The 22,712-nt window shown below is 51.6% G+C and overlaps 2 protein-coding genes across 4 annotated transcripts in view; both read left to right on the forward strand.

The window, feature by feature from the left end:
* Nucleotides 1–2,111: 2,111 nt before the first annotated feature.
* Nucleotides 2,112–8,724, forward strand: LOC133344964 (ras-related protein M-Ras-like). 2 transcript variants are annotated; one of them, XM_061555294.1, is made up of 6 exons: nt 2,112–2,358; nt 4,574–4,836; nt 6,312–6,465; nt 7,042–7,141; nt 7,363–7,442; nt 8,614–8,724. In XM_061555294.1, the coding sequence occupies exons 2-6, from the start codon at nt 4,644–4,646 to the stop codon at nt 8,708–8,710; spliced, it is 624 nt and encodes a 207-aa protein (XP_061411278.1). In that variant the 5' UTR covers nt 2,112–2,358; nt 4,574–4,643; the 3' UTR covers nt 8,711–8,724. The 2 variants fall into 2 exon arrangements, with proteins under 2 accessions (XP_061411278.1, XP_061411279.1); XM_061555295.1 differs by having other exon boundaries at nt 8,618–8,724.
* A 10,938-nt stretch (nt 8,725–19,662) lies between these two features.
* LOC133345054 (band 4.1-like protein 5) overlaps nt 19,663–22,712 on the forward strand; it is a 37,008-nt gene continuing 33,958 nt past the window's right edge. For both annotated transcript variants that reach the window (XM_061555457.1, XM_061555459.1), the window contains exon 1: nt 19,663–20,150. In XM_061555457.1, coding sequence (XP_061411441.1) covers nt 19,920–20,150 — 231 coding nt within the window. In that variant the 5' untranslated portion in view covers nt 19,663–19,919. The remainder of the gene's footprint in view (nt 20,151–22,712) is intronic.

Genomic DNA, 22,712 nt, shown 5'->3' on the forward strand with positions numbered 1-22,712 from the left:
ATTTGATTGTCCACTCGAGGGCACTAGAACGCAGACAATCTCTCAAACCAAACACCTCGTGATTTATTATTTTATATCTATTATTTTTATCACTTATTTTTTACCTACGTGACTTTACCGATAAAAACCTAAGAGTATGAATCCTTGCAGTCACGAAAGCTTCAAATCTAGAACAAACACCTCTTGTATCCAATGGCATTCGAACAGCATAGTAACACCGGTTATGGGGCCGTCAATAAATGACGTCACGCACCTTGGGGGGGGGGGGGGTCAGATATTTGTGACGATGTGTGACGAAGGGGGGGGGGGGGAGAAATGTGACGTCACATCAAAATTCGCAACTTTAAATAAATATAGACAACACGTTCTACTTAATTAAACAGACTTATTAATACATGTTTTCTACCTACAACATCAGAGTGCAGCGCCACATTAAATACGCACTACAGTGGCAATAGTTTAAAGCGATTTGAAGCATGATAATTGTTTTTTTACCCTTTTATCTGGCAACAAAACTGACACCTTTTTTACAAGGAGTCATGTTTGCATTGAGCACAATACCTGCGGTCGGAATACAAACAAAAAACACAACTCTGATAATGTTTGCACTGTCCTTGAAATTGATTGGTTTCACACCCAAGACAGCTTTTCTTAGAGCCTAGTCTCACATGGTGATGGACCAGATGACGCCAAAGGGCGATTTGAAGCATGGTTTTTTTTTTGGGGGGGGGGGGGGGGCAGAGCTTTGTGACGTCATATTTTATGGGGGGTCTGACTTTTTGTGACGACGTGTGACTAGGGGGGGGGGGGGGGTCAAAAATCGTCCAAAATCGCGTGACGTAATTTATGGACGGCCCCTTACACACCTCTGTTCCCAACCATCATGCCTACGATAATCACCCAGGAATGTCTGTCCTTAACGCTCATGACGTTACTCCACATCGACCAGCCCCCCTTCATTAATATTCATGAGCAGGTGACGTCCTCCAAATGGACACCCCCCCACCCCTCCTCATTAATAATCATGAGCGGGTGACGTCACTCAATATGGTGTACTCCCCCCCCCCCCTTCACTAATAATCATGTGCAAGTGATTCACTCCACATCGAACAGCCCCCTCATTAATAATCATTAACAGGTTACGTCCTCCACATGGACCCCCCCCTCATTATTAATAATTAGCGGCTGACGTCACTCCACATGGGGGGCCGAGGCGCCTCCTCCCCCCTCCTCGGCGTCAACTCACAGCCCTCACTACAAAGGCAGAACCCTCACGTCACGCGGTCTCCGTAACGCTGTTGAGACATCAAAGTAAAAAGGACGTCATGATGAACAAGCGATTATAACCTTAAAATGAAATAGATCCGTGTCACCGCCCACTTACAAATTGCACACGCATTCATGCAACGAATATATCACGTCCCGGTCTGCTTTTCGCTTGCAAGTTTCAGATTTACTGCAATACACCCTTCCTTGGACGGGCTAAAGGCTGGTGTTATTATATAAGCAGGTCAGAGCCACAGGCAAACATGTCCCTTTCATGTCCCCTTCCAGGTCTGAATTTGGTTTTGTGAAAGGTTTTCAGTGGCTTAGAGACTATTTCGCGCACACGTGGGGTTTCTCCAAGTGCTCCGGTTTCCTCCCACACGTAAACACTCACTCGTTGGCTGAAAAAACATGTTTATAAAATATTACAATGCGGGACCCTTCTGAAAAAAAGAGTCCTGCGGCTCGGTGTCGCTTCCTGCATAAAATACGCGAGTACCGTAATTACATTTTTGACTTGAGTTATAATAATACTTATACAGTTGTTCACGCCGCAGCGCCACCTGTCTGTGAGACACGAGCTCTCACAGAATGAGAATCTTTTATTTTGGACTGGAGGAATCCGATGAGCTATGGGTCTTGTTTTTATTTTGCAGTATGGGCAGGTTCGCAAAGTTGGATGCCAACGTGACACAGGGGGTGGCCACCGGCCTGTTTGGTGGAGTCTCCCCCCCCCCCTCACCCCGAGTGAAGGAGGGCCTCGGTGAGTAATGCAGGAAAAGCCACGCATGGGTGGAGCAGCCCATCCGCCCGCCCATCAACACACCCACACCGTGAATAATTGCTACTTTCTCTACTTATTTCACGAAATCCCACACTTTTGTCGACGTAGTTTTGTCACAAGCGAGGGTGAATGTCGCCCGAGCTGCCAGGAATGAGCGGCATCGGCTGGAGCGAAGGGACCGAGATTTGAGAGCGCAGTTCGGTGGGGAGGTGACAATAGCACCCGGGGCTGGAGAAGAACCAACTTCTGGGAGAGTTGCCACAGCAGAAGCCGAGTCTGCCCACTCCGGGTGACCTGCACAGTGCCAGGTACCCCGCTTCTTCTTGGTGTTTAAATTCCCATTTTCTTTCAATACTTTGTCGTGTAACCAAACATATCGCCGTTTTAGTATCACTTCATTTTTATACACACAGTATATATATAGAGAGAAAGGCCGTCCTACACTACAGGGTGGTCTCGATGTCTTGTAACCCCTAATTAATTGACCCCTAACATTTATTTCCTTGGCATATTAATTTCTGCTTTAAATAAACTTTACTTTAAAAAGAGAACGGTTTAGAGAGCTAAAGAGCCATCTGGACCACCCTGTATGTATCGGCTCATTCACGGGTGGGTCTGCTCTGGGATATTTTGTCCAATTCTTTGTACTCATCTATCCACTGTAAATATATAAATACATTTGTTTACTGATAGTTTTAATATTAGTTACTCACGCAAGAGGATGATGATTATAACCCCCCAAAACGTGTGTAAAAAAACATAGAAGTAATGCTAACACACCCGTACTCAATGTTAATTTCAGAGCCCTTCACGCTTGTCATAAATTGAGTTACCTTGATTCCCTGCCAGAATCCGAGTTGAATCGCTGAACGTTACGAGTTTCCATGGTAAAACGATGTAAACAACATTACTCGATAATAGCTGTTCGATGTAAATGTAAAGCATTTTCCAACAGCCCCCCTCTGTTGGACATGTAAAGCTGTAAAGTCTGCAGAACTCTACAAAGAAATGCCCTTGCGATCGAATCGCCAACCGTAATCAACATTTTTGATGGCATCGGAGAGTCCCGCTTTGTGGTGATGTGTGCATTGTTGCGTGTAAGCTTCAACCTGAGGCGTTACAACAGCAGGGATGTTTCCTACGCTGTTGTGTGCGGATGTCGAGATGCTCACATTTACCCGTCATCGCGTTTCGTGTCACGTCTCTCCCCGAACGAAGTGAAATTTTTTTTAAAGCCTTCAGTGGGACATCAACACCACCTAAAATCATAATTCTCCGTGTTTATGCTATAGCATTGCGTCCCATTGCATAAATATTAAGCTGAAAGGAAATTCCCCCTGAGTTTGACACTTGATTAAACGAATGGCACAAGTCAAGAGTAAATGGTAATTTCAGGGGTTTTATGCAACTCCACTGGTGAGTGCCCAACTTTTCAAAGAAAACGTTGAGTGTATATCTTGGTTCAGTGACAAATCGAGCCATCATTCCTCAAATATTGAATAAATCAGTACGATTTTGGAAAGTAAACAGTTGACCTGTGGAGAGACAGGTGCCTATCGTAGGAATCTGGAGTTTCCACCAATGGCCCAACAAATGGAGGTGATCGCAATCCATTTTCCTTTTAAAAAGGTGGCTATTTTGGCTATTGACTCATTATAATAATTATTGTAATGCCAATAAATTACTTGATACATTTTGTAAAAAAAGTATGAAATCAGTACAGTACACCCTGCAACTATGAACAATTTTTTTAAATCAAATACTGTGTGGTGTCAACATTCGCATAAAAATACCATACTATTGCCATAATTTACAGTTTTCTTTTTCAATTGAAAAAACATTTAATCTACTTTTGAACACTTGGCAAATTGAGTGACATTGTCAAGCCAGCACATTTTGAGTTTGAACCTTTTCCAACACTTTGATGTAGCTCTATGTTGATCCCCACAGTATTTGTGCATGGGTCTGGCCCATGATAGTGTCGAGTTACGTAAGTACATTTATTAAATAGGCTACAGCTTTGCTTGCGAGCATCAGAGGAGCCGACACAGGTACAACATTTCCTCATTTAAACAAAGGCTGCGGGGCTTCATTCATCGAGAAGGCCGATTTACATTCGATGACCTGAATGCTCTTTAAATATCAGTGATTAAACAAACACCATTATTAAAATAGAAATCTTACTTCATAAAAAGGAGTGATATAAATGAATGGCTAATTGTCTTAATTCAACCTGTGCTTCACATACGATAATTAACTCAGCAATGATTACACAAAGGCACACGTGCAGCCATTTTGTCCATCCACTCTTGGATGAGGGTTTCCTCACACCGTGGTCTTGGGGGTTATTTGATCATATTTCTTCATGACAGTATGGTTTGGTGAGGGAGGTTAGCATATACTTGGACCATAGAAATATAGTACAACAGTGGCTTCTTCCGCTTGCAATGTAGCCCTCGCAGTAAGGTGTGAGTGATTCATTCAGATTGTGCTGCGTCTTCCTCTCGGACACGACGGATGCAGGTCAGCCACCGTCGACGAGCCACCTGTTGGTGGCCACGATTGTGGTCCCATTGAGTGGAGTCCTGCACTTATGGCCAGCGGTGGAGTTCCCAACGAGAACCTCCCCACCTACAAGGTGGTGGTAGTGGGCGATGGTGGCGTGGGCAAGAGCGCGCTCACCATCCAATTCTTCCAAAAGATCTTTGTGCCAGACTACGACCCCACCATCGAGGATTCGTACATTAAGCACGCAGAGATTGACGGACAGTGGGCCATCCTGGACGGTACGCCATAGCGCCGCGTCTTCTGAAGTGTTGTGGTTTTTGTCAAGTATTTTGCCGTTGCTAGGTGTGCCACATCACATTTATACGTCTAATCAAGCAATTAACTTCAAGTACCTCGCTTGTGTTAAGCATGTATTTTGACATGCACGAATGCACTAATTACATCGTCATGGCACCATGAAATTTTACTCAAACAAAAATATAAAAACTTAAAATGCGAGACGTGGAAGTTAGAATCGCTTCCACAAAGAAGAGAACCCTCGAGGTTAGGAAACATGGAAAACAAATCTCCTTCACCCTCCCCTCTGCATGACATGGAATGTTCCAATTTCAGCACCCTTGACCAGCACAGATGTAAGTGAGGTGTAAGTAACCTGGAATGTTCCTTGCTCAGGGAAGCTTGTGGAATGGTAGGTGTTGTCTTTGCTGTGGTGGACAGCGTCATAGGGCTGGTGTGGTTTGAAGGATGTTTTTTTCATGATGGTGGAAGTGCTCCCTTCCTCACAACTGGAGGGTATAAAGGGTCACTTCCTGTCCTATCTCAGACTTTGCCGGTGGATGCTCTCTGGGACAATAGCAGGAAACCTGTGATAATTCACGATTAGGTTTGTGCAAGTCTGTAAGAATACATGCAATGCAGAAGCTGCTTATAGATGACACCCGTAGAGTCAGGTGTTAAAAACAATCCCTTGTAAAAAAAAAGAGTCCAAAAGGCGAATATATTTGTGAATGAATTAACTGTCGCAGTCTGCTGCACATATCAGAATTTGAGTGTGGCTGTTGTCTTTACGAGGCATGTAATTGTGCATTTAATAAAATTGATTCTTACACTCCTGATACATACATACATACAATGGTGATTGTGTGAATCAAATGTTTACAATTGACACACATATGAAGTTGACATGCTGGTGGTACATTTATGCTAATGGGGCGAACACAGCTGTACAAAGGGGACAGGTATGAAAAAGGAAACAAACGAGACAGTAAACGTAATCAATTCCATCAACAGGAGAGTCATCAATTACGAGCCCCACAATAAACATCATAAGGCAGGAGTTCCATTCCAAGAGGTGTGGATGATGTGGTTCAGTGACCACTTAGAGGAGGGGGGAAAGGGGGATGTCTCTCTCAGGCCTCAGATCTAAAGGGGCACAATAAAGGGCCCAGGTGACCTCAAAGGGCCTCAACTGCCATTTTGCCACGGGCCTTTAAAACGTTTCAATAGCCCCGAGACGGAGCATGTGTGTGTGCATCTGTTGCGAAGTGGCTCCATTCACAAAAAAACGCAGCACATTCGTCAATACAGTATATAACATTGTGGCCTTAAAAGTAAAACACATAACGTGACATTTTGGCCAATGGGCCTTCTTCATAGCCCATATATTGTTTAGCGGAGTCCCTAAGTGCCATGTCACTAGTTCTTAGCATGGCGCATGGCTCATCTGTCATTGCTTGCGACCTCTCCCTGGCAGTGCTGGACACAGCCGGGCAGGAGGAGTTCAGCGCCATGAGGGAGCAGTACATGCGCACGGGCGACGGTTTCCTCATCGTATACTCGGTGACGGACAAGGCGAGCTTCGAGCACGTGGAACGATTCCACCAGCTCATCCTGCGCGTCAAAGACAGGTGGGCATGCCCACGTCGTTAGGCATGCTTGGCTATTGCTGGTATAGGAAATGTGGAGGTTAAAATATGTATTATTTAATTTCACACTCAGCAGCCCATAGCAATGGACTGGAAATAGGCTAATTTTGATAGCTTGAGTTAAATTTTGATTTAAAGCTTTCGTGACTGCAGGGATTCATATTTTTGGTTCTTTCGGTAAAGTCACGTAGAAGGGAAATATATGTTTTATATCTATATTATTTTATTATTTCCCTTCTACGTGACTTTACCGAAAGAACCAAGAATATAGCTTGAGTTCAGTTATATTTTGTAAGTGTTGAGCAACGCATTTCCAAAACCTCTTTTGAACACAACACAAATTGCATACGACCACCCCTTTGCAGTTTTTATCAATGACGACCAAACGCTTGATTCCTTATCATTATTTCACATTTGCTTTCTCCAATCTTATTACATTTTAACATCTGCACAGTATATGTTATTGTGCTTGACAACATGCTGTCCTTTGTGTGAGTCCTCATTCGATGATCATAACACCTGTTTCTTTTCTCGTTGGATTGAATGAACCTGGCTCAGAGAGTCATTTCCCATGGTCCTTGTGGCTAACAAGGTGGATCTGCTGCATCTGAGAAAAATCTCCACGGAGCAAGGCCAGGAGATGGCAACCAAGTTCGATGTAAGAACTCGTCGTCACGAGTTGTTGCCAAAAGGATTTGGGAGGCCTGGGTCAATGCAAGATGAGGCCTGCTCAGCCCTTTCTGAGGCTCCCTTGTATCTGAGGCTCAGAGTAAACTGCTCCACTTGCCCCCACCCCCCCTATCTGCAGCCATACTTTTGATGTCTACGAAAAACAGTTGTCATTTTAGGATTTGTTGATGTATCGTTCTCTATTGGCAGATTCCATACATTGAGACAAGTGCCAAGGAACCTCCCTTAAATGTGGACAAGGCATTTCACCAGCTGGTCAGAGTCATACGGTAAGGCTTCTGAATTCACCAGTGAGAGTCATCACTATTTTCAACATCCATTGTCAATATTGTGATGGTGTTTTCCGATTAAACTATTATTTGACGACTGATAATTGTTTTTTTACCCTTCTATCTGGCAAACAAAACTGACACAGTTGATTGGTCCACACCCGAGACAGCTTTCCTTAGAGCCTAGTCTCACATGGGTTGGACCAAATGACGCCAAAAGGTGCACAACTCAAAGACAATGCACCATCAGAGTATGAGAGCTCGGGGTAAGCATTTACACCATTGGAACTTCCTTTGCCAATAGCGCCTTTTGGCGTCATCTGGTCCAACCCATGTGAGACTAGGCTCTAAGGAAAGCTGTCTCGGGTGTGGACCAATCAACTTCAAGGACAGTGCATATATTATCAGAGTTATGTTTTTTGTTTGCATTATGGCTGCAGGTATTGTGGTCTATGCAAACATGACTCCTTGTAAAAAAAGGTGTCAGTTTTGTTGCCAGATAGAAGGGTAAAAAAACTATTATCATATTTTTTACTGGCAAATGAGGTTCCAATGGTTGTATTTGACGACTCTCTATGACCTGGTAATGATGGCAGAACAATTGCACATTCCCATACGTTGACCTCATCATTCCAATTATGAATGTAGAGTTGCAGCCCATGAAAGGTCTATCATCATCTAAATATTATTTTGTGCAAATTACATGCTCTCAGAGCACATACCATACATCAGTTAAATACAGTAACACAATTTAGAAGACAATTATTACATTTATTTAAATTTCCTGGAAAAAATATATTAAACTATTGAATTCCTTGTTCATGTACTTTTCATACAAACTAAGCTGAGCACCTGCTTTAGATGAGTCGCAAGGAAAAAAAATCCTATTTTATAAGTGGCTAGACAGGTTAGGAGCGACATCCCTTTCTGCACTGAACTCTGAAAACCGTCCACTGTACTGTGCTGTAAATGTCCAACTCAAACCACAGCCCATTGTTTGCTCTCTATATAACAGGCCATGTCCACCACCAAACCTATACTGGGTCACTCACCTCAACTTTGTAAACATTCATCTCTTTACACTTACACAGTGTTGGGTGGCAGGCTGTTCAAACGAGAATGCCACGGCTGACTACTGGCCTGCCCTGCCGCCCTCCCACATGCCCCACAGGCAGCAGGTGCCTGAACACGACTGCAAGAAGAAAAAGAAAGAGAAGTGGAGAAGGGAGCGAGTGAGAGGGTCCAAGGTCAAGTGTGCCACGTCCTAGTGTGGCACCCATGGTGCTGTCCACGCTAGGGCTGGTGTCACACACAGCCACCCACACGGTGCTGTCCACGCTAGGGCTGTGTCACACACAGCCACCCACACGGTGCTGTCCACGCTAGGGCTGTGTCACACACAGCCACCCACACGGCGCTGTCCACGCTAGGGCTGTGTCACACACAGCCATCCACACGGTGCTGTCCACGCTAGGGCTGTGTCACACACAGCCACCCACACGGCGCTGTCCACGCTAGGGCTGGTGTCACACATAGCCACCCACACGGCGCTGTCCACGCTAGGGCTGTGTCACACACAGCCACCCACACGGCGCTGTCCACGCTAGGGCTGTGCCACACACAGCCACCCACACGGTGCTGTCCACGCTAGGGCTGGTGTCACACACAGCCACCCACACGGTGCTGTCCACGCTAGGGCTGTGTCACACACAGCCACCCACACGGTGCTGTCCACGCTAGGGCTGTGTCACACACAGCCACCCACACGGCGCTGTCCACGCTAGGGCTGTGTCACACACAGCCATCCACACGGTGCTGTCCACGCTAGGGCTGTGCCACACACAGCCACCCACACGGTGCTGTCCACGCTAGGGCTGGTGTCACACACAGCCACCCACACGGTGCTGTCCACGCTAGGGCTGTGTCACACACAGCCACCCACACGGTGCTGTCCACGCTAGGGCTGTGTCACACACAGCCACCCACACGGCGCTGTCCACGCTAGGGCTGTGTCACACACAGCCATCCACACGGTGCTGTCCACGCTAGGGCTGTGTCACACACAGCCACCCACACGGCGCTGTCCACGCTAGGGCTGGTGTCACACATAGCCACCCACACGGCGCTGTCCACGCTAGGGCTGTGTCACACACAGCCACCCACACGGCGCTGTCCACGCTAGGGCTGTGCCACACACAGCCACCCACACGGTGCTGTCCACGCTAGGGCTGGTGTCACACACAGCCACCCACACGGTGCTGTCCACGCTAGGGCTGTGTCACACACAGCCACCCACACGGTGCTGTCCACGCTAGGGCTGGTGTCACACACAGCCACCCACACGGTGCTGTCCACGCTAGGGCTGGTGTCACACACAGCCACCCACACGGTGCTGTCCACGCTAGGGCTGTGTCACACACAGCCACCCACACGGTGCTGTCCACGCTAGGGCTGTGTCACACACAGCCACCCACACGGCGCTGTCCACGATGTAGGATCATCGAACGGCACAACCCTACCGGGCCGGCACCATACAGTGACATCCCCTATGCCACTACAAATGCACAAATGTTCGTTATTTTTGTGATAATTAAGATGATGGAACCTGTTTCTATTGTGTTCCTACCTTGGAGCCATTGAACACCCTCGCTAAGATTCGACAATTCAGTGTTAATATTTTAAATCGCGCCTGAAGGTACAACTTATACAAAACAGCGTATATAATTTAACTTGGCAGCACTGAGCGGTGTTTTGTTTAAATGATTTTAATCTCCGAACGTAGCTTCAGCACAACTCTACAGCCTTGCGTATTAAGTTATATAATTTATTTAGTTCGTTCCGATTGGTTGTTATCACGCAGATTATGATCGTCTATGTTGTGTTCTACAGTAACTGTAGATGAGGGTTGGATTGGTAAACATTTTTATAGTTCTTCATCCCGAAGGACACTATATATATCTAAATATATTGGATACAGTATTGATATATTTAAATGTTAGAATGGGTCTTAATTCAGCCAGTGCACTCCGAACACCCTCGCAGAAAATATTTCATGAAAAATTAAGCCCTGATTAATTACTGCGTGCAACAGTAAATATACGACAAAGCTAATGATAGGAATTCTACTTAATGAGCGGACGTTTTGTGAATAATAATTCGCAGCAATTAAATCTTGACTCGGAAAGCCTCCTTACAGTAAACATACAATACTTTTAATTATTAAGGGAGAGGAGTGTTGACGCAGTGGTCAGCACACTGCGTTATGAATCTTAACAACCAGAGTTCGATTCCTTTTTTTTAAATCCTCTATATTAAGTTCACTTGCTTGCTTGCTTAGGATCGTGCAAATCTTTCAGCCGTTTTTTAACCCACTTCCCGTGATCCAATCGAGCTGACATTTTGCACACAGACTCGTTGTGCGTGACAATTAATTTTCGTGAATTTTTTTTTCCAAATTTTACACTGTTTAGGGAAATTTTTAAATATTTAATTACCAATTGCTTAATGGTGGCAGACAATCATCTGACCCATAGGTGGCAGCCATCTCAAGCCAGAGGACGAGAGGACTCTAGCCGCCCCAATGCCACGCATATAAAGGATTTATAGTGAAAAACTTTGTTTTTACGGCTTAATTTTTTTTCCTCTGACCCCGTGGTTTAAAGTGCAGTCTCCAACTCGTGTTGTTCACTGCCTGCCCGGCCTCTATGAAGAAGGGATATTTCCCGAAACGTCACCTCTGATTTATATATTATTGCAAGGCCAGAGTGTTATTGGCGGATGTGAGTTTTGAGTGCAATTCCGGGGAAGTGAGCCTGAGTTCAATCTCTGGCCATGACGAACATCGGTAGTGAATGGTGACTGTAACCGTTCCTGGGTCTCCCCCTACACTCCTACAGCAACCCACATTGATCAGCACGGTGAAGTATGGTGAAGCATCCACCACCATCCACACAGCAGTGGGTGGACAAAGGAATACGAATAAAAGAATGAATCTAAGTTGCAAACAATTGTGTTTACAATTATTTTAACAAAACCTAATGCTTTCTCACACAGCCAAAAGTCGCAAACTAAATTCATAATTATAAAATATGCATAGTATAGTGACATGCTACACTTTTCAGGTACCAATGATGTACAAAATGACTGTTCCGTTAAAAAAAAACATACAGCAGTAATCATTTTTACACACGCAGTAAATGTACATAGTGTTCTGTGGGTGTAGTTTGGCATTGTACGCGGGAGGCCAGTCACTGTGAGTCCTGATGACTAACCGACGGAGAGAATATTGGAGAATTGACTTCACACAGTAGAGTCACAGTGCCCGTGGGGTGACGTGGCTCTATCACGTGTCTCGGCTCACCTATTTGTCTTTGTTACTGGATCTACTTAGACTAATTTAAGATAACCACATTTCTCATTCACTGCGTTATAAATATATGTATATATTCTTAATAAAAAATACCACGACGTTTCGATCGTGATATTTATTATTATTTTATATTTACGTGGCTTTACTGAAAGATCCAAAGAATATGAATTATTGCAGTCACGAAAGCTTTAAGTCAATAGATATATGCCTATAAATATACCCCGGGTTTGCACAAGACAAGCTGTTATTTTATTTCCATATTGATATTCCAATAATTTCGAAATATAATTAACAGGAGAGTACTTATTATTCGAGAGAGAAAAACGAATTTGAAATCCACTGCATTGTACTTTCACGATACCGTAATCAGCCACGATGCCTGCTGGGTGAAGGCATCACAATCAGAATATGTATTTCTACTGGAGGAATCCAATGAGCTTTCAAGCTCTTTTTTTTACAAATGGGTATGTGATTCAACAATTCATATAGCTTCTGCACACGAGCTAATTTCAGCGCTCCATCTCCTATTAATGTCCCTCCTTTGGCTGTTCTCCCATAGCCAGTCTCTATCACCTCTGCCATCCATTCTAGTGACATATCCTACCAAAGGCCACTATTTCTGAACATGCAATATTACGTCTCTCGCTTAATCCCTGCCCTTGTGTTCTGCTGTCCCTCGAAGTAATTCCGAGTAGGCATGCATGTGTCTTTGCCATGTACCTTATGTTTGCTTGTACCCTTATCAACGTTCCATTTTTTTCGTCAATGTCCATGTTTCTGATTCATATATGTCATAACAGGTAATATGTACTTATTGAAAACGTTCTCCTTTCGTCACATTGCTATGTACAGCAATTGCTTTTCATGATCAATCTCAGTTTTCCCAAATCAGCGTGTATAAAGAGCATCAAGTTACCCAGAACTCATGCGTGGTGTGCACATCCAAGCGTCGGGGACAGGCGGAACGCGCACAAACTCTGTCCGGTGCGAGTTCACTCCAGCGCAGGACTCGCCAATCGCTGGTGCTCTTTGCACACGTGTTGTATCTGCACTCACGTGCGTGGGAGGGGAGCTGGGTCGATGGGGATATCTGGAGATAGGGGAGAGGATTGGATGGTTTGCGGTTAGGGGTGGGGGTATATTTGGTCGTTAGAATTGGGAGGTGTTCTGGGGGGGGAAGAGATGCCGTGGGGAGTAAAAGAGACGGGTGCGGGGGGGGGGTGTAAGGAGAAGGGCTGTGTGAGAAGCAGGGCCGTAATTATAATATATCGGGGGGGGGGGGCACATCCCCCACCCCCCAATATATTGCATCCCCCCCAATATTCAAATATGCTCAAAATGTCCCCCCCCCCCCAATATATTGCTATAAAATAGATTTCTGTTTATATGATTGTGGTTATGGTTGGACTTTATTAATCCCTAATCTCTGCAATTACATACAATGCAACAAGAAAAGGTAAAGAAGAAAAAACAGAGCAATGGAATACAATACACTATTAGACATTATTGTAAAAAAAAAAAGTCCATCCTATGTGTTAGTGAATTTTGTAATATTTGAGGCAGGAAATTAGTTTTCAAATATAAATTTTTTTCTGGGGTGGGGGGGACCCCCAAACCCTCTGGAAGATGTGGTCCCCCCCAATGTCGACTCCATGGCTACGGCCTTGGTGAGAAGAGATGATTGGTGGGAGAAATGGAAGGTTGGTGGGGGAAAATTAAGGAGCTGTGGAGAGATTGGTGGTGGGGGGCAGATGGGAGGGGTGTGATGGGGGTGGACATGGGATGGGAAGGCATGAAACGTGTATTGGACGGATGGGAAAGGAGTGGGGGGGGGCATGGGCGGGGTAGTGTGGGGATGAGATGATGTGTGGGGGGCCATTGAGAGTGGTGGGGGGCATAGGGGAGGGAGAAGCGAGAGGGATTAGTTGGAGGTTAGTGGTGGGGCGGTGTGGAGAGGCCTGATGGGAGGTATAGGTGAGGGAGATCAAGGTGGGGGATGAGATGGGTGGGGGGGAGGTGATGAGATGGGTGGGGGGGTGATGAAGTGGGGGGGGGGGTGTGATGAGATTGGTGGGGGGGGGGTGAGATTGGTGGGGGAGGGTGGTATTGGTGGGGGGAGATGAGATGGGGGGGGGGGAGATGGGGGGGAGATGGGGGGAAATGAGATGGGGAGGGAGATGGGGGGTGAGATGGGGCGGGGGTGAGATGGGAGGAGGTGAGATGGGGGGAGGTGATATTGGTGGGGGGTGAGATTTGGGGAGGTGAGATGGGGGGGAGATGGAGGGGTGAGATGGGGGGGGGGGAAATGAGGGGGGGGGGTGAGATTGGGGGTGTGATTGGGGGGTGTGATTGGGGGGTGAGATGGGGGGGAGGGGGTGAGATAGGAGGGGGGTGAAATAGGGGGGGTGAGATGGGGGGGTGAGATAGGGGGGGGTGAGATAGGGGGGGTGAGATAGGGGGGGGGTGACATAGGGGGGGGTGAGATGGGGGGGGGGTGAGATAGGGGGGGGTGAGATAGGGGGGGTGAGATAGGGGGGGGTGACATAGGGGGGGGTGAGATAGGGGGGGTGAGATGGGGGGGGGGTGAGATAGGGGGGTGTGAGATAGGGGGGGGTGAGATAGGGGGGGGTGAGATAGGGGGGGTGAGATGGGGGGGGGGTGAGATAGGGGGGGGTGAGATGGGGGGGGGGTGAGATAGGGGGGGGTGAGATAGGGGGGGGTGACATAGGGGGGGTGGATAGGGGGGTGAGATAGGGGGGGGGTGACATAGGGGGGGGTGAGATAGGGGGGTGAGATAGGGGGGGGTGACATAGGGGGGGGTGACATAGGGGGGGGTGAGATAGGGGGGGGTGAGATAGGGGGGGGTGAGATAGGGGGGGTGAGATAGGGGGGGGGGGGTGACATAGGGGGGGGTGAGATAGGGGGGGGGTGACATAGGGGGGGGGGTGAGATAGGGGGGGTGAGATAGGGGGGGGTGACATAGGGGGGGGTGAGATAGGGGGGGGGTGACATAGGGGGGGGGGTGACATAGGGGGGGTGAGATAGGGGGGGGGGTGAGATAGGGGGGGTGAGATAGGGGGGGGTGAGATAGGGGGGGGGTGAGATAGGGGGGGGTGAGATAGGGGGGTGAGATAGGGGGGTGAGATAGGGGGGGGTGAGATAGGGGGGGGTGAGATAGGGGGGGGTGAGATAGGGGGGGGTGAGATAGGGGGGGGGTGAGATAGGGGGGGTGAGATAGGGGGGGGGGTGAGATAGGGGGGGGTGACATAGGGGGGGGTGAGATAGGGGGGGGTGAGATAGGGGGGGGGTGAGATAGGGGGGGTGAGATAGGGGGGGTGACATAGGGGGGGTGAGATAGGGGGGTGAGATAGGGGGGTGAGATAGGGGGGGGTGACATAGGGGGGGGGTGAGATAGGGGGGGTGAGATAGGGGGGGGTGACATAGGGGGGGGGTGAGATAGGGGGGGTGAGATAGGGGGGTGAGATAGGGGGGGGGTGACATAGGGGGGGGGGGTGAGATAGGGGGGGTGAGATAGGGGGGGGGTGACATAGGGGGGGGTGAGATAGGGGGGGGGGTGACATAGGGGGGGGGGTGACATAGGGGGGGTGAGATAGGGGGGGGGTGAGATAGGGGGGGTGAGATAGGGGGGGGGTGACATAGGGGGGGGTGAGATAGGGGGGGGTGAGATAGGGGGGGGGTGAGATAGGGGGGGTGAGATAGGGGGGGGTGAGATAGGGGGGGGTGAGATAGGGGGGGGGGTGACATAGGGGGGGTGAGATAGGGGGGGGTGAGATAGGGGGGGGGTGAGATAGGGGGGGGTGACATAGGGGGGGGGTGAGATAGGGGGGGTGAGATAGGGGGGGGTGACATAGGGGGGGGGGTGAGATAGGGGGGGTGAGATAGGGGGGTGAGAAGGGGGAGGTGAGATGGGAGGTGAGATGGGGGGGGGTGAGATGGGGGGGGTGAGATGGGAGGTGAGATGGGGGGGGGTGAGATGGGAGGTGAGATGGGGGGGGGTGAGATGGGGGGGGGTGAGATAGGGGGGTGAGATAGGGGGGGGGTGACATAGGGGGGGGTGAGATAGGGGGGGTTGAATAGGGGGGGGTGACATAGGGGGGGGGTGCGATAGGGGGGGTGAGATAGGGGGAGGTGAGATGGGAGGTGAGATGGGGGGGGGGGTGAGATGGGATGGGAGATGGGGGGGGTGAAATGGGGGGGGTGAGATAGGGGGGGTGAGATAGGGGGAGGTGAGATGGGAGGTGAGATGGGGGGGGTGAAATGGGGGGGGGTGAGATAGGGGGGGTGAGATAGGGGGGGTGACATAGGGGGGGTGAGATAGGGGGGGTGAGATAGGGGGGGTGAGATAGGGGGGGGGTGACATAGGGGGGGGGTGAGATAGGGGGGGTGAGATAGGGGGGTGAGATAGGGGGGGGTGACATAGGGGGGGGGTGAGATAGGGGGGGTGAGATAGGGGGGGTGAGATAGGGGGGTGAGATAGGGGGTGAGATAGGGGGGGGTGACATAGGGGGGGGGTGAGATAGGGGGGGTGAGATAGGGGGGGTGAGATAGGGGGGGGGTGACATAGGGGGGGGGTGAGATAGGGGGGGTGAGATAGGGGGGTGAGATAGGGGGGGGGTGACATAGGGGGGGGGGGGGGTGAGATAGGGGGGGTGAGATAGGGGGGGGTGACATAGGGGGGGGTGCGATAGGGGGGGGGTGAATAGGGGGGGGGTGACATAGGGGGGGTGAGATAGGGGGGGGGGGTGAGATAGGGGGGGTGAGATAGGGGGGGGGTGACATAGGGGGGGTGAGATAGGGGGGGGTGAGATAGGGGGGGGGTGAGATAGGGGGGGTGAGATAGGGGGGTGACATAGGGGGGGGTGAGATAGGGGGGGTGAGATAGGGGGGGGTGACATAGGGGGGGGTGAGATAGGGGGGGTGAGATAGGGGGGTGAGATAGGGGGAGGTGAGATGGGAGGTGAGATGGGGGGGGGTGAGATGGGGGGGGTGAGATGGGAGGTGAGATGGGGGGGGGTGAGATGGGGGGGGTGAGATGGGAGGTGAGATGGGGGGGGGGTGAGATAGGGGGGGTGAGATAGGGGGGGGTGACATAGGGGGGGGTGAGATAGGGGGGGTGAGATAGGGGGGGGGTGACATAGGGGGGGGGTGAGATAGGGGGGGTGAGATAGGGGGAGGTGAGATGGGAGGTGAGATGGGGGGGGGTGAGATGGGAGGTGAGATGGGGGGGGTGAAATGGGGGGGGGTGAGATAGGGGGGGTGAGATAGGGGGAGGTGAGATGGGAGGTGAGATGGGGGGGGTGAAATGGGGGGGGGTGAGATAGGGGGGGTGAGATAGGGGGGGTGACATAGGGGGGGTGAGATAGGGGGGGTGAGATAGGGGGGGTGAGATAGGGGGGGGGTGACATAGGGGGGGGGTGAGATAGGGGGGGTGAGATAGGGGGGTGAGATAGGGGGGGGTGACATAGGGGGGGGGTGAGATAGGGGGGGTGAGATAGGGGGGGTGAGATAGGGGGGTGAGATAGGGGGGTGAGATAGGGGGGGTGACATAGGGGGGGGGTGAGATAGGGGGGGTGAGATAGGGGGGGTGAGATAGGGGGGGGTGACATAGGGGGGGGGTGAGATAGGGGGGTGAGATAGGGGGGTGAGATAGGGGGGGGTGACATAGGGGGGGGGGGGGTGAGATAGGGGGGGTGAGATAGGGGGGGGGTGACATAGGGGGGGGTGAGATAGGGGGGGGGTGACATAGGGGGGGGGTGACATAGGGGGGGTGAGATAGGGGGGGGGTGAGATAGGGGGGGTGAGATAGGGGGGGGGGTGACATAGGGGGGGGTGAGATAGGGGGGGGGGTGAGATAGGGGGGGGTGAGATAGGGGGGTGAGATAGGGGGGGTGAGATAGGGGGGTGAGATAGGGGGGGGTGACATAGGGGGGGGTGAGATAGGGGGGGGTGAGATAGGGGGGGGTGAGATAGGGGGGGTGAGATAGGGGGGGGTGACATAGGGGGGGGTGAGATAGGGGGGGTGAGATAGGGGGGGGTGACATAGGGGGGGGTGAGATAGGGGGGGGTGAGATAGGGGGGGGTGACATAGGGGGGGGGTGAGATAGGGGGGGTGAGATAGGGGGGTGAGATAGGGGGAGGTGAGATGGGAGGTGAGATGGGGGGGGGTGAGATGGGGGGGGTGAGATGGGAGGTGAGATGGGGGGGGGTGAGATGGGAGGTGAGATGGGGGGGGTGAGATGGGGGGGGGTGAGATAGGGGGGGTGAGATAGGGGGGGTGACATAGGGGGGGTGAGATAGGGGGGGTGAGATAGGGGGGGTGAGATAGGGGGGGGGGGGTGACATAGGGGGGGGTGAGATAGGGGGGGGTGAGATAGGGGGGGGTGACATAGGGGGGGGGGTGAGATAGGGGGGGTGAGATAGGGGGGTGAGATAGGGGGAGGTGAGATGGGAGGTGAGATGGGGGGGGGTGAGATGGGGGGGGTGAGATGGGGGGGTGAGATAGGGGGGGTGAGATAGGGGGGGTGACATAGGGGGGGTGAGATAGGGGGGGTGAGATAGGGGGGGTGAGATAGGGGGGGGGTGACATAGGGGGGGGGGTGAGATAGGGGGGGTGAGATAGGGGGGGGTGACATAGGGGGGGGGGTGAGATAGGGGGGGTGAGATAGGGGGGTGAGATAGGGGGGGGGTGACATAGGGGGGGGGGGGTGAGATAGGGGGGGTGAGATAGGGGGGGGGTGACATAGGGGGGGGTGAGATAGGGGGGGGGTGACATAGGGGGGGGTGACATAGGGGGGGTGAGATAGGGGGGGGGGTGAGATAGGGGGGGTGAGATAGGGGGGGGGTGACATAGGGGGGGGTGAGATAGGGGGGGGTGAGATAGGGGGGGGGTGAGATAGGGGGGGTGAGATAGGGGGGGTGAGATAGGGGGGGTGAGATAGGGGGGGGGTGACATAGGGGGGGGTGAGATAGGGGGGGGGTGAGATAGGGGGGGTGAGATAGGGGGGGTGACATAGGGGGGGGTGAGATAGGGGGGGTGAGATAGGGGGGGGTGACATAGGGGGGGGGTGAGATAGGGGGGGTGAGATAGGGGGGTGAGATAGGGGGAGGTGAGATGGGAGGTGAGATGGGGGGGGGTGAGATGGGGGGGGTGAGATGGGAGGTGAGATGGGGGGGGGGTGAGATGGGAGGTGAGATGGGGGGGGTGAGATGGGGGGGGGTGAGATAGGGGGGGTGAGATAGGGGGGGTGACATAGGGGGGGGTGAGATAGGGGGGGTGAGATAGGGGGGGTGAGATAGGGGGGGGGGTGACATAGGGGGGGGTGAGATAGGGGGGGTGAGATAGGGGGGGTGACATAGGGGGGGGGTGAGATAGGGGGGGTGAGATAGGGGGGTGAGATAGGGGGGGGGTGAGATAGGGGGGGTGAGATAGGGGGGGTGAGATAGGGGGGGTGAGATAGGGGGGGGGTGACATAGGGGGGGGGTGAGATAGGGGGGGTGAGATAGGGGGGGTGAGATAGGGGGGTGAGATAGGGGGAGGTGAGATGGGAGGTGAGATGGGGGGGGGTGAGATGGGGGGGGGTGAGATGGGAGGTGAGATGGGGGGGGGTGAGATGGGAGGTGAGATGGGGGGGGTGAGATGGGGGGGGTGAGGTGAGAGGGGAGGTGAGATGGGGGGGTGGGGGGGGAGATTGGGGGGGGGTGGGGGGGGAGATTGGGGGGGGGTGGGGGGGAGATTGGGGGGGTGGGGGGGAGATTGGGGGGGTGGCCTCTGCGAGTGGTGCCGTCACGTCCGGCGCCGCTCTGCGTGGCGCATGCGTAGACCGCGCTGCTGCTGCTGTGGCTGGTGCTGTGGTGGCGGTGGTGGCGGAGGAGACGACGCAGCGCGAGTTACCGTCAGGCGCGCACCGCGGATTCATCATCGTCCTGTTGCTGCTCGCTCGCTCGCTCCCCCCTCGTCTCTCGCCCTCTCATCGCAACCTCGCGGGGGCACAGCTCCACGCCGACACCGCGCCAAGGACGAGCCGAGCAGAGCCGCCCTGAAGAAGCGGTAGGGGAGGGGGGGAGGCTTGGTTGAGGTGGAGGGAGAGATGAACTTCTTGCGACGGACCTTCACCAGAGGTCCGGTCCGGCCACCGGGCCAGGGACCGGGCCACGGTCAGGGCCACGGCCACGGCCACGGGCATGGACACGGGCACGGACAGGGCAAGGCCGGCCCCGTGGAGGCCGCGGCGCACATCCCCGCGGCTGGGGACGCGAGGGACCCCATCACCTGCCGCGTCTCGCTGCTCGACGGCTCCGACATCACCGTGGAGCTGCCGGTGCGAGACGCGTCCGTCGCTCTCTCTCTCACCTCCTCCGCGCTCTCACCTCATCTCTCACCTCCTCATCTCTCTCACCTCCTCTCTCATCTCTCTGTCACCTCCTCCTCTCTCTCACCTCTCTCATCTCTCTCACCTCCTCCTCTCTCATCTCTCTGTCACCTCCTCCTCTCTCTCACCTCTCTCATCTCTCTCACCTCCCTCTCACCTCCTCCTCGCTCTCACCTCCTCCTCCTCGCTCTCTCACCTCCTCGCTCTCACCTCCTCCTCCTCGCTGTGACACATCTCTACACCATCAGCGACACTTGGATTCCATACGAGACGGTCTCCTTCCCTCCTGTATCACTCACTCTTCCTCCAACACCTCATTCAGCTTGTGCACCTCTGACGACAAGCACGTCATTCCTCTTTCTACTTCCTCTTTCTTTACGTCTTCATTGACCTCAAACATTCCTACCTCCTGCTGCAACTCGTCCACCTTTCCGTCCAACCGACCCTGATTATTTTTCGAGTATTCACTTCACTCGCAACCATCTCTTTCTTCTCCAACACCTCTCAGCTATCCACCATTTCCTCCTCTTTGTGCTCTTCGACATTCATCGTTACCACCTCCTTACTCTTCTTCCTTCTTATCCTGTACCTCCTTCCCCGGTTAGTTGGCACACAGGGGGCCTCCCCCACCACCCACCCACCCACCTGGCCTCACGGCTACCTCTGGGATTCTGGGGATGATGGATGACCCACTGCCGTGTTGAGGCCCTCTCCGAATCTCGCCTTAGCAAGTGGCAGGTGGCTGTGGTGGCGTCTGTGGTGGCTTTGGTATTGGCACAAAGCGTATCTCTGTGCCGTTTTGACCAAGTCCGTAGTGTCTACGTCCTGTGACTGTGACCGCTTGGGAGACGTGGGCTGGCTGTGGCTGCTGCCTGCGTCTTTGGCTCAGTTGCCGTAGCTATGAACGGATGTGATTGGTGGTTGCTGTGGCTTTTGCTCGTGGCTTTTGCTCGTGGCTTTTGTGTGGGCAATTGTGTGGTCGTGCCTCGTGCGTTTAGTTCTCAACCCGCCACGTAACTCGGTTACAGATGGAGATGCACGAAGCGCAAGCGATTGAGGGCTGCATTCGTGGTTTATTTGTTTAAACACGCTCCACTGTCACCAGGCACCAGAACTAAGTAATACTTGCATCATTATTGGCATTTTTTTACTGCACTGGTGATGTCCTGTCATTTATTTGACTAATTTTAAATGCAATCTTTTGTCAATAAAAGTGGCAGTTGGCCTGCATTTTTTTAGCCAGCCAAATACAAAGAAAAGCCATCAGGAAATATCTGGTTGCTTTCGCTCGGGAGAGCCATGCAAACCATGCCCTCTAACTATCCATGTTAATGAATAAAGTTATGCGTGTAAAGCAGCATGGGATAGTGATTATTGTTTCTTGGCATGCCCACGCTCGCCACGCTTGTTATCCTGGAGTGTGTTGGCTCGAAGGTTCCTGCCACGGATCATTAGCATCATTTACCATGGCACCCAGTGATGTTTGCACGGTCCAAAGCTTCACCTTGTGACTTGCGGAACCACTTTGTTTTAAAGCACCTGGCGTGATAAATGTTGGCGATTTGCACTTTTTTCATCTTTTGTATGTCTGTGGGGTATCCTGGACAAATCGGTCTTTGAGTTCACAGGTTACATTTGTCATGCAAAGTGATTTGCAGGGACATTTCCCACAGTAGGCCACGCCGTTTTCTTTCCTTGTGTCGTCTTAGCAAGCGTTAGTGACAGATTATTCCCTTTTCTGGTTTTACACTTACGTAATTACAATCTGTTTAACAAGTTTTCCCAATGAAATTGGCCTGTTATATTTACCTTGGGTTGAACAAGAAATATCTGTAATTGGATCAAATATGAGTCAGCCTGGAATTCCCCAGGTGCTCCATCGGGGGGGTGGGGCAGTGGAGTGAATGTTTCATTCGAAAGCACTCCGTGTTCAGACAAACATGTTTGTCACATCTCACCTTGGTCTGGAAATTCCAGGTAGCCCACGTTTTTGCATAACAATTGGACTCGGCAACCAAACCTTGAAAACTGCCCCGAATTTGTGCTGTTTGGCTGACAGATTGCACCTTGCAACCTAAATGTGCATTGTTTTGGACTTTGGACAGTAACTGCTTTGACTGTGGTGCCCCTCCTTCGTGATATAGGATGTCGTTAATCAGTAAACAGACATGCTAATGTAGTAAATACATTTTAAGCCTCTCTCGCGCAACATCCGACGTTGCAATACAATCACATGCATGTAACTTTATCATCTTCACAGAGGGTGTCCCGTAATTAAAGACCGTGTGCCAGATCTGTTCATGACCTAGACACTTTCCTGTGACTCAATAGGCCACGGAAGTATTGCCTTCCCATAATGTTGCTGGTGTCAGGTCTTTTTTTTGCCGGTATTATTTTTACGTTGACAAGCGAGTACAAAATGAAGACATCTTAACGAACCTAGGCATATGCAAGCACGTCATTGGAGGCTTTCATTCAAAGCCTTATTCAAAAGTTTAAGAAAAAAAGTAC

Source organism: Lethenteron reissneri, chromosome 21 (assembly GCF_015708825.2).
Source record: "Lethenteron reissneri isolate LAM-NWPU_2019-01 chromosome 21, ASM1570882v1, whole genome shotgun sequence".
NCBI lineage: Eukaryota > Metazoa > Chordata > Hyperoartia > Petromyzontiformes > Petromyzontidae > Lethenteron > Lethenteron reissneri.

What these genes read in the sequence shown, in the direction of transcription:
- LOC133344964 (XM_061555294.1), top strand. Translation starts at nt 4,644, where the DNA reads ATGGCCAGCGGTGGAGTTCCCAACGAGAACCTCCCCACCTACAAGGTG. An exon ending in ATCCTGCGCGTCAAAGACAG is followed by an intron (nt 6,466 to 7,041) that starts GTGGGCATGCCC and finishes AACCTGGCTCAG; the next exon opens with AGAGTCATTTCCCATGGTCC. An exon ending in CAGCTGGTCAGAGTCATACG is followed by an intron (nt 7,443 to 8,613) that starts GTAAGGCTTCTG and finishes CATGCCCCACAG; the next exon opens with GCAGCAGGTGCCTGAACACG.